Source organism: Carassius auratus, chromosome 2, assembly GCF_003368295.1.
Source record: "Carassius auratus strain Wakin chromosome 2, ASM336829v1, whole genome shotgun sequence".
NCBI classification, from domain to species: Eukaryota; Metazoa; Chordata; class Actinopteri; order Cypriniformes; family Cyprinidae; genus Carassius; species Carassius auratus.
This window is the reverse complement of record NC_039244.1, coordinates 29,951,893-29,966,478: the sequence shown is the minus strand read 5'-3', so window position 1 is coordinate 29,966,478 and position 14,586 is coordinate 29,951,893. Positions and strand designations below refer to the sequence as shown.

Genomic DNA, 14,586 nt, shown 5'->3' with positions numbered 1-14,586 from the left:
TTATTATTATTATTATTATTATTTTTTGTTATGTCATTAATGTTGTCCAGTCCTTACATTTAGATATAGATTTTGTTAATGATGTTCACTGCTTTGTTTTACAATATTTGCTGCAACACATGAGGCTTTTAAAGATCATCAAATCTGGCAATGTTCTGCCTCATTCACATGGCACACCTGAATGGTTTAGCCACTGGCATGTTGGATGCCAGCTTAGAGTTCATAAATTGAAGTGCAAAGCAGACAGGGAGTGCTGGGACTACCGGTGAGAATATTCAGTCAATGAGAGCCGGATTCAAAGATGTGACAACATTAATAGATTTAGGGAATCTCACAAAGACTATCTCTAGGGAGATTGAATACTCCCCTTTCTCTTGCTTTGTGGCCATCAAGGGCTTTTCATAGGAAGGAAGCAATCTGGAAGCTACTTCCCTCAATTGTATATTTCTTCTTTAAACAAACAGAAGACGCAGCAACGTTTAAGAGCAACGCCAAAGCTGTGGCAATCCTTGGGTTTACCAGTTGTTCAATTACATTATTGATGCATTTATTGTGTTAGTCCATTCAGTCAACATTTTAAGGATCACAAACAAGCTGTTGCTAAACAGCATATGAATATGAATAATCACATGCTACTTTCAGACGAATGATTTAATTCAGTAATTTGGTTAATAATGATTCCTGATCAGTGAGAAGTCTCATTTTGTGTGTTTGTGGTGTTGGAGCAATGTTATTTATAGTCTACACACAAGTTCTCAGGTTCACTCAATGGACAGGCAATAAAGAGGACATTGTTTCACTAGTGAAAACCCAACTTATTCAGTTCTTCTTGGCAGCAGAACTAGACAGGAAGGGCCAAATCAGCATGAATGAAACCTTGATGTTAACCGACCATTTGCCTGCTATTTGTCAGCGATTCAAAGAGCTATCTTTCTGAATTGTCCATGTCTGTGCAGAAATGACACTTGAATCACAAAGGGAAACACTGTCCACATCAGGTGCTGCTGACACAGGCTTGTGGTAGAAATCAGTGGAAGTGTTTGTCAAAGCACACTGCTGTGAACATTAATGGTATTGTTTCTGAGTTTTGCTGTAAACACCTTTGAATTCACTCCAGGCTTTTCACTATAGAACAAACCACAGTCTTTCACTGCCAGGGATGCATTTTTTATATATAAACTATCACAAAGCACTCTGCATGCTACAAAATCCTGTGGTTTGCTGTTATTGGTAAGTAAGGTAATTAATGCACACTGTGTTTTAGCTGCATGGACTCTCTGAAGCTGTTGAGACAATCCTGTCAGCAGTATTGCTTTATTCTAATTTTTCAGGTGTATTTTTTATTTTTTTTTCTTCTTCACTGGTGCTCAAAAAAACAAGAGCTGTAAGAGCGGCTGCACTGAATGAGTTGAAAGAGGCTACCCCAGAATTTAATCCTTTTAGCAAAGGGCACAGCGAGACCTTCCATCCCCCATCGTCCCGCAAGAGGAAATCAATGCATTTAACTGAGTGTGAACAATTGTTTCCAGAAACATGAATTCATGAAGGTCCAGCCAGTAATATTCAGAAAGCAGTGCCAAAGCCTTACACCTTTGAGCACACCCATTTTATTTTTTCAATTAATTAAACAATAGTGCTTTACTAGTTCTCTCATTAATCCTGCACTGGGCTTTGCTGTTTTGAATGCCAAGGACACTCTACGTCACACTGTTTTCAGAGCGCATTGTGACTGAATCTGAATCCCCCCAGGAGCAGCCGCTGGTAGCTTCCTGATGTATAGGACACTGCACACAAAGATGCACGCAGAGGAACTTCTCATTTCCTTGGCTCTCTCATATCCATTGTGCCCTTCACATGTAACTACGTCATTAGAACTTATATCTTCCATCACCAGAGGAACCGCCAACTGTTGCACTACTCCTCCCCTGTTAGTCACTCTGGATTTGATTTCTTTCAGTGGAACATGAATGAATCACAGAAGTCAAAACATGAAATTTGAAGAAACTTTAAGATACTAATTTCCATACCAACACCAAGGGGTCTAGAAAAAACATTATCAATGCACCATAAAAGTAGTCCACATGACTTGTGCAGCAATAGAATGAAGCCATATAGATGTGTATGAGGAACAGAGTTTGAACTTGTTATTCTCTTATACTCTGGTGCTGTTTGGCCATCTCTGACAGAAAAATTAAGTGTTTTTTTTTTCTTCACGGAAATTGTACGGAAATTGTTACAGGTTTTGGCACATGCTATGTGAACACACAAAAAAATCATGGACATAATTTGAAAAAGTTAAATAGTCCTGAAAAAAACATGTCTATGGCTAAAGGTTAAAATTGACTGCACTGGAAATGAATGGGAAGTGGAAAAACAAAATCTTACTGAAATTTTGCTCTTTTTGAGATATCAAGGTATAGATTTGAGATAGATTTATGGCTTTGATTTTCTTGCAGTAAAACTTGTTAATACATTGCTAATTTGCTTCTTGTTAGTTGTTAGTAAGGTAGTTGCTAAGTTTAGCTGTTTGGTAGGATTATAAAATATAGTGATTCAGAATAAGGCATTAATATCTGCTTTATTATTAGTAATATCTACTAATAAACATGCATTCTAATAAGCAGCTATGATAGTGAGTATTGATCCTTAAAATAAAGTGTTACCTATATCTCATAAAAAATTGAAATCTTAATAGTAAATTTTTAGAAATAGCAAAATTAACCTAAAACTAAGAATATCATATTGAGAAAACAAAACTTGCATTTTTTTTTGTCTTTCTTGCACAAATCAGACTGTGAACATTGTGTCTAACAATTCTGTTTAGCTATGGGTATTTTAGAAATATGGACACCTGTGCTTTATTGCTTAAACATCAATGCATAATCAGTTGAATTTAGTGTCTTTGTCTCAATTAACTCGACTAAATTATTAATACAAACTATTAAAACAAACGAAAAAAAATATTGTTTCAAACATGAAACATTTTCAGTAAAAATAAGATAGTTGAAATGCTCTAATACAACAAAACTGAGAAGTACCAGTCATGCAAACAACAACAACAACAACAACAAAACCTTGCAACAAATTGTTACTACTGTCAAGATCATGCAGTCACAAATCTATATCTGTCTAAGTCCCTGTGGCATGATTGTCCTTTTCAAAACTGTTATACATTGTAAAGCATTATAACATTATAGCTGCAGAATCTTTTAAACTTAAATGCACCTTTTAAAACTAAATGAAACAGGAAACAACCTTTAAAAAACACTGTATCGACCACATTTCTGACTGTACTTTCCAGTGTTGCTTTTAGTCAAGCTAAAAAAAAAAAAAAAACAAGGTTGAAGGAAGGTGTAGGGCATTGATGTTTCTCTAACCCCGTATCCTGTCATTGTAAGCATGAAACCACAGCGGCAGAGAGCAAAGACCATCAAGCACTTTGGTTGCCCACTTATCCAAATATGTGAGATATTCCTGAAACCCAATTGTAGAAATAGCTTCTCTACACCTGATAAACATTTGTCTCTATACGGCCTCATAGTTTAAACCATGAGAGCATGTGGGTCTCCCAAACCTCTGCATAAGGCCTGTCAATATACATCACTAACTATAATAATATTTGCATTAATGCATAATCGAAACTCACTCATTGGCACTTCACTTAGGCACACTTTAAAGCAAAACAAACAAACAAAAAAATCTAAATTGTTCCAAAATGCATTGATTGAGTGAATGCACTCACTGTCTGAATACCATTTGAACAAATAGGGCTAATGGTTTCTTGTTAAAACTGTGAAAATATTAAGAGGGCCCCATGTCCCATCAATCCACAAGTTTCCCTCTTACTACACTTCTCCATGTCTGACTGTTTAGTTTCAAAACAAGGAACACAATATTTCCACACCACAGTGAGCGAGTGTTTTCCATCTTACTGCATGAGAGATGAGTGAGGTTACACTTTGTATTTATTTTTGTCTTTTTTTGCCTTATTTAGTCAGTCAGTCAGTCACACTTCAGTTTGGAATTTATCTCTCACCATTAACTAATTATTTACTCCGACTTTCCCCTCAATAGACTCATAATTTGATGATTATTAATAGATAGTTGTTAAATGTAGGTTAGTGTTGGTTAGGAACAAGGGATGTAGAATATGGTCATGCAGAATAAAACATTAATACATGCATAATAAGTACCAATAAACTTATTTCTATTTATAATCTTGTTCTTTGGGTCAAATGCTGACATGTTCTTCTAAAATCACAGACAATTCAACAAACATGGTCGCCAGTAGCCAATCAAATTTCAGCAACTAATAACAGCCTATATATATCATAACAGCAGACCATTATGAAAACTGATGTTTTCGTGTACTTTGTCAAAACAGTGCTGTGTCAACCACAAGGTGGCGCTATAATACGAAACTTTATGTTTTTACTAATATATCTGTGTCCATGCATGCTAAGTGGTATAATAGCAACAACAACAACAACAATAAACATCATAATCATCTCCATTTCTGACAATCCCAAATTGCTATTATCGAACAGGTCTGTTTACACATTATACTCATGGCCATGAGAAAATATGTTGTTCCCTCAACACTGGATCTTGAAGGATGTTGTTTCACTGATAAAACTATCTTGTAGCTTCAACATAACATGATATTAACACAACTTAATGTCATCGCTTTCACATTCTATGGTATTTCCATAGTCAATATTTGAAATAATTTATATTCTCAGGGTCAAAAATTACCTTTAATTTTTAAATTTTGTCCGTTAGGGTTAGAAGTGCACCTCAGGAAGTATTATATTAAAAAAAAGAAAGAAAAAAAGAAATGCAATGCCAATACCAGTCCACATGCACTCTCTAAAAGATGCTAGATTGTATTCTTTTTATCTAAGCCTAAAGAGAACTGGCGTTACTAATCACAATCAAAGCCATATTTTATATTAGTCAATGCATCAGAATGCAGTCGCTGGTTAAATTCACCAAAAATAACTACATACAGTAAATACTTTCTGAGAACTGCTTAGGATTTGTACTGTGCTTCTTAAATAGATCAGACCGTTCACGCAGAAATTAACAAGTTAAACTACTTCAAAGCAAATGGAAATGTGTACCACGTGTTTTCATATCATGGCATAATTATATATTTATAAAAAACATTTTTGCTGAATTGTTAAAATAATACAAGCATGCTCGAAAAAGAACATGGAAACTGTTACTGGTACTCATGTTATTTCGAAGCTGAAAGGGTTTTCTGAAGCCTTCACTCTTTCCAACCTTTCTGATGGATTTAACAAGAATGGAGGTTTGAGAGTGACCGCAGAGCATCAACAACATCTGATTGTTATCTGAGCAAAGGTGCTGTTATCCAGCCCGGCTCCATCCTCCCATACGTCTGAGACACACAAACAGAAAAACAGAACCGGATTTAACACAGAGCAATTCACAGAATGCCTTGCATTTCTTCCCAGCAGGAAATGCACAAAGGCTTGACCTTTGCTAAATGGTGCTTTGGGAATTACCACAGGGGCGTTCGAGCTTGTTCCCGCTACACAGAGATGATGGTGAAGCTGCAGTTCAGACTTCACACAGATACACCTATAACAGGATGATATGTGCATGCATAGATTACAAAGAAAATTTCCAGCAAATCTGCAACTGCCCTAATAGAAAATATATACAACAATATGGATGTTTCAATTGCTATTATAAGTTATTCAAAAGAAACACAGAAAAATTTTTTGTTTTGTAACTTAGTTACTAGAACTAGGGGAAAACGGCATTCATGATAAACTTTTCGATTATGGTATGATTAAAATATATTATATATAAATTCCCTGAAGCTAATTCTCATGTAAGCGTGAGTGCTCATTTAGCTAATTAGATGCTTGCCCATTCAGGCACATCGTCCTATTATGGGAAGACGTGATTATTTTCTGCCAGTGCAGATCTCTGGAGTCACACTCCTGAAGATGAAGTTGACGAGTGCTGCCTTTATCTACGCAGAAGGCTTAAGCAGAGCTATGAGAATTTAATAATCAGTGTGCTTTCCTTAGCACAATGATGAGCGGGTCAATAAGTTTAAAGTTTTTTTGCTAATTAGCATGCATAACACACTAACTGTGCTTAAAAGAGCCGTATTAATATCACAGAAACAAACATCCCAAAGAAGCACATTATACAACCTCCATCCCTCACAAATATTCAGAACGTGTCAGTTGACTTTCAAGACGACATAATAGAAATAGAAATGTGTAGTTAATTTCTTTAATAATAGGATGAACTATTTGTCTCATGAGCCATATTGTATGACATATTGTATAAATACCAATACCTTACAATAAAGCCATGAAATTTAATGCATATTCTCTTTGGGAGATTATGTCTACATTAGAAATGATCCTGGCAACACTACTCGATCCAAAAACGGTTGTCAAATGCACAGACTGAATGTGCTGTATTCAAACGAACTGAGACAGTCTGAAACAAACAGCCCATCCAAATCCTCTCCAATCCCCTCATCAGAAGCAGAATCATCAGGAGCTACAGACATCCATGCAACACACTCGGGTCTGTTTGTGTTCGGGATGCCCCGAGCTGATCAGTCATGTTGCAGATGCAGAATGACGAAAATGTGACTGCAAAATTCCAGTTGAGGTTCAACGGTACCTCAGTGACCCAGATATTACTCTCACACGCACACATGCACACACACATGATCCTCTGTATTTCTGGACTATTCAAAAGACTGTCTATTCACATCTTCCTCTTCATGTCTTGGAATTTTTAGTCACTCCTGCTTCAGTCCTGTGTGCAAATATTTTCAAAGGCAGGGGAAGTAATACAAAAAATTAAAAATAAAAATAAAAGAATAAAATAAAGGCAGAATGAGAGAAATACATTCAGTTCCCATACTATAGAACACTTTGCCCTCTTTAGACTTTTTGACTATAAGTAACTTTGCAATTAATTCTAATTAGAGTATTAGTAGACTGTTAGTTAAAGGTTAATACAATAAGTTGAGATATACTTGTAAAGTTATAGTCTGTAAGATGTGTGTTGGGGGAGCAAGAACTAGGGGAAAACGGCATTCATGATAAACTTTTCGATTATGGTATGATTAAAAATAAAAATAAATGAATAAATAAACTTTTCCCCGGCCATTTATTGCAATGAAGTGTCAGTTTCACACAGGTATCCACGTAGAGTACACGTGTAGTTCATCACATTAACTTTGAACATTTTTCACCAGGAACACCACAAGTGTAAATGGGAATCAACCCCAAATTAGCTCACAAATAAATAAATAAATAAATAAATTATGCCATGTTTGAGTAAATTCAGTAGGTTTAAATGCTAGTTAATGCAATTTACAAAGTTTGCTAATCCCAACAATTTTGGACGTGTTACACTACTTAAAACCAGAGCGTATGCCCTAATTTTTTTCATCTTTATGGTCCACTTTAGACATTTTACTAACTTTAAGTAACTTTTCAACTACATGTAAACTAGCAGTCATTAGAGTATTGTCTTTTTAATATCTGCTAACACTTTATATTGCTGCTCCCCATCTGACAAACATGACATTCAAAACTTATATTCTACCGACAATAAGAAACTTTGCAAGTACATAAGAAGTTGTTCTACTAACTCTAACCATAAGCTAACGGTGGACAACAGAGATGTTTTGGAGGGAGCTGGGATGATCCACTATACTGCAGTGCAGCCTTGTGGAGAAACAGAAGCATCATTTGGCAATACACTGACAGACATTTAAAGTTTTAGTTTTTGTAAAATATTTTACATTAAACCACGTGGTCTAGTGTAGCCGGTAAATATATAAATGTTTCCACAGAAATTTCTGGTGATGTTCCTCATTGATAAGTTGTTTTGGATACAAGCATCTGCTAAAAGATTGAATGTGAAATGTAACATTAAAATGAACATCAATGAATAGACTTTGTCAAAATTAAGACACTATTTGCTTCTAATTGTCAGTCGTGATGGTCTAAGCCCAGGCCAAAATCAGGAGTTATTTGAAATGTTTAAAGCAAACTCTTTTATATGATATGCTAATTTTATGATGATTTATCAAACATATCTGATAGTTCTATCTACATCACATCATTTTGTATTTTACAAAAGAACTGTGAAGCCATTTGTGCACTGCAAAATATTACAGGTGAGGCTCTTTTTTCAGTGTTTATGTCTATATATATATATATATATATATATATATATATATATATATATATATATATATATATATATATATATAAATTCCCTGAAGCTAATTCTCATGTAAGCGTGAGTGCTCATTTAGCTAATTAGATGCTTGCCCATTCAGGCACATCGTCCTATTATGGGAAGACGTGATTATTTTCTGCCAGTGCAGATCTCTGGAGTCACACTCCTGAAGATGAAGTTGACGAGTGCTGCCTTTATCTACGCAGAAGGCTTAAGCAGAGCTATGAGAATTTAATAATCAGTGTGCTTTCCTTAGCACAATGATGAGCGGGTCAATAAGTTTAAAGTTTTTTTGCTAATTAGCATGCATAACACACTAACTGTGCTTAAAAGAGCCGTATTAATATCACAGAAACAAACATCCCAAAGAAGCACATTATACAACCTCCATCCCTCACAAATATTCAGAACGTGTCAGTTGACTTTCAAGACGACATAATAGAAACAGAAATGTGTAGTTAATTTCTTTAATAATAGGATGAACTATTTGTCTCATGAGCCATATTGTATGACATATTGTATAAATACCAATACCTTACAATAAAGCCATGAAATTTAATGCATATTCTCTTTGGGAGATTATGTCTACATTAGAAATGATCCTGGCAACACTACTCGATCCAAAAACGGTTGTCAAATGCACAGACTGAATGTGCTGTATTCAAACGAACTGAGACAGTCTGAAACAAACAGCCCATCCAAATCCTCTCCAATCCCCTCATCAGAAGCAGAATCATCAGGAGCTACAGACATCCATGCAACACACTCGGGTCTGTTTGTGTTCGGGATGCCCCGAGCTGATCAGTCATGTTGCAGATGCAGAATGACGAAAATGTGACTGCAAAATTCCAGTTGAGGTTCAACGGTACCTCAGTGACCCAGATATTACTCTCACACGCACACATGCACACACACATGATCCTCTGTATTTCTGGACTATTCAAAAGACTGTCTATTCACATCTTCCTCTTCATGTCTTGGAATTTTTAGTCACTCCTGCTTCAGTCCTGTGTGCAAATATTTTCAAAGGCAGGGGAAGTAATACAAAAAATTAAAAATAAAAATAAAAGAATAAAATAAAGGCAGAATGAGAGAAATACATTCAGTTCCCATACTATAGAACACTTTGCCCTCTTTAGACTTTTTGACTATAAGTAACTTTGCAATTAATTCTAATTAGAGTATTAGTAGACTGTTAGTTAAAGGTTAATACAATAAGTTGAGATATACTTGTAAAGTTATAGTCTGTAAGATGTGTGTTGGGGGAGCAAGAAAAAATGGTGTTAACATTAAGCAGACAGTCTAATCATAGATTAGTATTGACCAAGTTCAGAGGCTGTCATATCTGGATCAAATTACTATGTTGTGCATTTTCATCAGTTTTAATATGAAAAATAACTTTCATATTGATTCAATGGATTTATTTCATTTTGACGACACATAGCCCGCGAAAAAACAATGGCAGCCCCTACGGATAATATCTTGTACTAATGTGGTGTTTATGCAAGTGGTACATGGTGAGAAATAAACTTTAGGACAATATAATGTTGCAATAAAATTAATAATCTATAGCTACAATTCCTTGCGCTCAGGTAGTTTGGCGTGACTTGCCTGGAACGCTACAAAGTCGTGATTTACGGGCTCCAAAACCTGCCTGGAACGCAGCGTTAGTTACTTTGTAGCTAGATTTAGCGACTTACCCACCCCTTCTAAATTTAGGGACAAATAGCAACTTCTTGGACGAACCTTTTCTAAGTTCTCATCTTTCCCACTGATTTATATAGATCAGTGAACTTGCCATTATGATGTCATATAGTGACATTTAGCTTCCCATTTTAGCTGTTTTCATTTGAAAGCAGATGGCAACACTGATTTTGTGACAAAATGATTTTTGATTCAGCTTTTCACTTTGACCACAAAATGTCACTATTGTGCACTGTTGAAAAGCTTTGAATAATCAATTGTACTACACAGTTAAGGGGAAAGCCTAGCTTCATTTCATTTTTATATATAACCATACAAGTAGTTTCACTTCAGCTTGACTTCAGTGGACATTCATCACAAAAAAAACATGACTGAAGACAGAAAAGTAAGAAGAGGGCTATAAATTATACACATTAACTAACTAGTTCACCAAGTAACACCTGAAGGAAATTACTACAGGAAACAGGAACATGAGCGGCAGGAAACCGTGTACAAGAGCGAGGCTATGAAGAAAAAAGAACTTAAAAATAAGAGGCATTACATAATTAAGGAGATGAATTGAAAAAAAAACAATTCTAGCAAACGGGGCAGCCCTTGGATTCAGGGCACAAAAGTGAGAGAAGAACATGCTTTTACACACTGCTACAGGACTCTAAAAATTCCCTCTGATCACTTGTAGATTTGCAAGTGTTTGATCCCCTAAATCATGCGACACTGATGTAACGTTCAATTTCTGCAGCTCATGAAACTACATGCTGACTTCTGATGTGTAAAAATACCAGGAGGAAATTGATTGCATGCCCTGGAGCAAATGTAGTGGAATGAAAGCATCTCTGATCATCAACCCATTCTCCAAATCTGACAATCATGTGATTCAAAGAAAGGATTTTCTGTTCAGCAATGCATTTTAACTAACACTCCAAGACATCACACACCCTGCTTAGTGAGAAGAGATTTCAATTACATAACTAGAACCTGCTCGTGTTCATTAGGCTATACTAAAGTAAATGTTATGCCATAAGGGCTTATAAAACACTCTAAAATAGTCTAGTTACACTAACTCCAGCCACCATTGTCTGGTGGGGCCAAAGGTTTGTTTATATATATAAATATAAATCTAAAACTGGGGCCCCCAGGGGACAATGTAATGGTGTTACAAGACTAAATTAGTGTTAAAAACTGATCATTATTAATGATTTTAACTTTTTAAGCTTGAACATAGAAACAATTAGGAGAAAGGAGGGACCTCTGTAGCTAAGTGGTTAAACTTGAAAGTGATTTGTCAGTCTTTGAAAGAGCTAAATTCTTTTTCTTTTTAGTTGCTTATAAGGTAAACTGCACTACATATAGGTCTGCTTAACAAAACCAGCCCAACCGGTGCTTAAAACTAGCATTTTGTGGAGACATTGCTATCAAAATCATGTTCCAGAGGGTTCCAGTGTGAATGTAGCCCAATTCAAAAACGCAGATGTGTAATATATGAATTTCCCCTTACAATGTAAAACACGTTATCTGTAGCACAGCCACTATAATGTAACTATGATAATATATAACGTCATTGATAGATACAATTGTCTAGAATAGGCTAGTATTGTGGCGAATACAGATTATTAATCCTTCTCCAACTACTTTTGATAACACGGGGTTCAATGTACTGTATACATGCTGATTTATCTTAACATTTCAAACATTTGAATCCAATTAATAACAACATATCTTAACGGACAGCATAGAAAACGAGTCTTCAGAAGGTCATTTTTAGAGCGTCCGCTTTGATCCTCGACATTTCATTATGACATCACCATCATCCCGTGAATGAACGCGCGCACAAAACCATCCCCAGGATTCCTTGAATCGCGCGGTCGGTCACACGCGCTCCGGGATCATTTGTCATCAGTGAAGACGAGACGAAACTGTCTCAAGTTGACAGGGAGGCAGACTCGTCGCTTCTTCTACCCACTGAAGCCTTTACTTGCTTTTGATCATGGATGCGTCCCTCTTTCAGTTCTTCCTAGAGGAATTCGGCGACACCAACTGTACTCTTATGGATGCTTTTCAGGACACTTTATACGAGAATTCGTCTTTCGCGTCGATGAGTGTCGACGGTGAGGATTACAGTTTTTGTTAGCAGCGCATGTCTTACTCAGCGCTTATAATGCACATTAATCAACACCGGTTGTATTTTCCTCCAAGGTCTGTATTGTAACGCCACTACGGATGAAATCGGAACTTGCTGGCCAAGAAGCAACTCTGGACGAATAATTGAGCGACCGTGTCCGGAGTTCATTAACGGCATCAAATACAACACCAGTAGTAAGTGCCTCCTATTCGCTTTTTTATTAATTAAAAACGTCCGAGGATAAGATTTCTGTATTCATTGTGCATAGTTGTTAGCCTATTTTTCTGAGGGTCAGTCCTACATAAATACATAAAAAAGGGGCCCCACAAAGTGAGTCAGTGTATTTATAGATATATTTAATATCTGTTTTTAGAACATTTAAGACTTGTACGATATCATGGACTTGTATAGCTGTTGTTTTTCCTCTCAAAAGCTATTTATACAATTGTTGTTAATATAAATGACATGCTATTAATAATTTACACAATTGTTTCCTTACAAATTGTGCTTCTGCAGACAATATTATCTGCCCAGCCACATTTTTTTCCCCATTCATTTTTAATGTGCTAAATTAAGCAGAATAGTGAAGTTCTCCTAGCACACATGGATCTGGTTTATCCTTGTGCATGGGGACTCTCCGCATAATGGATTTTATACTGTACAAATTGTATTTTCTATCTCCCTATAACTAAACCTGCCCCTCACAGAACATTTTCAGCTTTTTTACATTCTCAATTATTTCTGTGTGACTAAAAGCTTGTTTCAGTTTTCAGCTTTAAGTTTGAACACACACACACACACACACACACACAAACACACACACACACACTCACAGGATGTTCTATCTTGGTGCATGAAATTTTGTGAGAATCTCCATAAATGTGAGAAATATATTGTTATTACATATTTGTAATATGTAAGGGGTGATATTTGCCCCTAAAATGTGAGGGGTGAAAGCTTTCAAAAATTAAAAACTAAACACAAGGACACACTTAACTTTTTTGGGCCGATTCTGTCACACTCTTGTGGAAAGAAGGCGCATGAAGATGAAGGTAATCTAAATAACATTTAATAATAATCCAAGATGATGAAGATCCATACAAAACAAAGGGAAACAGAAGCAGCATACACAGGTAATAACCAGCAACTGAGAGAACTAAACAAGGAGTATTTATACAAACATAATAGAGAAACTAATTACGTAATTAACAGGACACAGGTGAACAGAATTAACTAATCAAGGGAGCTAAGGAAAACTAGATCAAGGAACAAAACTAGACAGGAGAACAGGAAATTAAAGAAACACAACAGAAGTCCATAATCGTGACACTGACATACAATCATGGCCAAAATTGTTGGCACCTCAGAAATTTTTCCAGAAAATTAAGTATTTCTCACAGAAAAGAATTGCAATTACACGTTTTGCTATGCACATTTTTATTCCCTTTGTGTGAATAAAAAAAAAAAAAAAAAAAAACAGAGGAAAAGGCAAATTTGACACAACTTCACACAAAACTCCAAAAATGGGCTGGACAAAATTATTGGCACCCTTAACTTAATATTTGGTTGCACACCCTTTGGAAAGAATAACTGAAACCAGTCACTTCCTATAACCATCAATAAGCTTTTTACACCTCTCACACGGAATTTGGGACGACTCTTCCTTTGCAAACTGCTCCAGGTCTCTCATATTGGAAGGGCGCCTTTTCCCAACAGCATCTCCACAGGTGTTCAATGAGATTTAGATCTGGACTCATTTCTGGCCACTTCAGAACTCTCCAGCACTTTGTTGCCATCCATTTCTGGGTGCTTTTTGAAGTATCTCTGGGGTCATTGTCCTGCTGGAAGACCCACGATCTCGTACGCAAACCCAGCTTTCTGACACTGGGCCCTACATTGCGACCAAAAATCCTTTGGTAATCCTCAGATTTCATGATGCCTTGCATACAGTCAAGGCACCCAGTGCCAGATGCAGCAAAACAACCCCAAAACATCTTTAAACCTCTTCCATATTTGACTGTAGGTACTGTGTTCTTTTCTTTGTAGGCCTCATTCCATTTTTGGTAAACAGTAGAATGATGTGCTTTCCAAAAGCTCTGTCTTGGTCTCATCTGTCCACAAGACGTTTTCCCAGAAGGATTTTGACTTACTCAAGTACATTTTACTTGCTTTTTGTCTTGTACCTTTTGTCTTGCTTTTTTATGTCTCTGTGTTAGCAGTGGGGTCCTCTTGGGTCTCCTGCCATAGCGTTTCATTTCATCCAAATGTCAACGGATAGTTCGCGCTGACACTGATGCACCCTGAGCCTGCAGGACAGCTTGAATTTCTTTGGAACTTGTTTGGGGCAGTTTATCCACCATCCGGACTATCATGTGTTGCAACCTTTATTCAGTTTTTCTCTTCCGTCCACGTCCAAGGAGATTAGCTAAAGTGCCATGGGTTGCAAACCTCTAGATAATGTTGCGCACTGTGGACAAAGGAACATCTAGATCACTGGAGATGGACTT

At 36.4% G+C, this 14,586-nt stretch overlaps 1 protein-coding gene across 1 annotated transcript in view; it reads left to right on the top strand.

Moving 5' to 3' along the window:
• Positions 1-11,761: 11,761 nt before the first annotated feature.
• LOC113039904 (corticotropin-releasing factor receptor 2) overlaps positions 11,762-14,586 on the top strand; it is an 84,144-nt gene continuing 81,319 nt past the window's right edge. The window contains exons 1-2 of the mRNA XM_026198071.1: positions 11,762-12,065; positions 12,154-12,273. Of these exons, the coding sequence (XP_026053856.1) occupies positions 11,945-12,065; positions 12,154-12,273 (241 nt within the window). The 5' untranslated portion in view covers positions 11,762-11,944. The remainder of the gene's footprint in view (positions 12,066-12,153; positions 12,274-14,586) is intronic.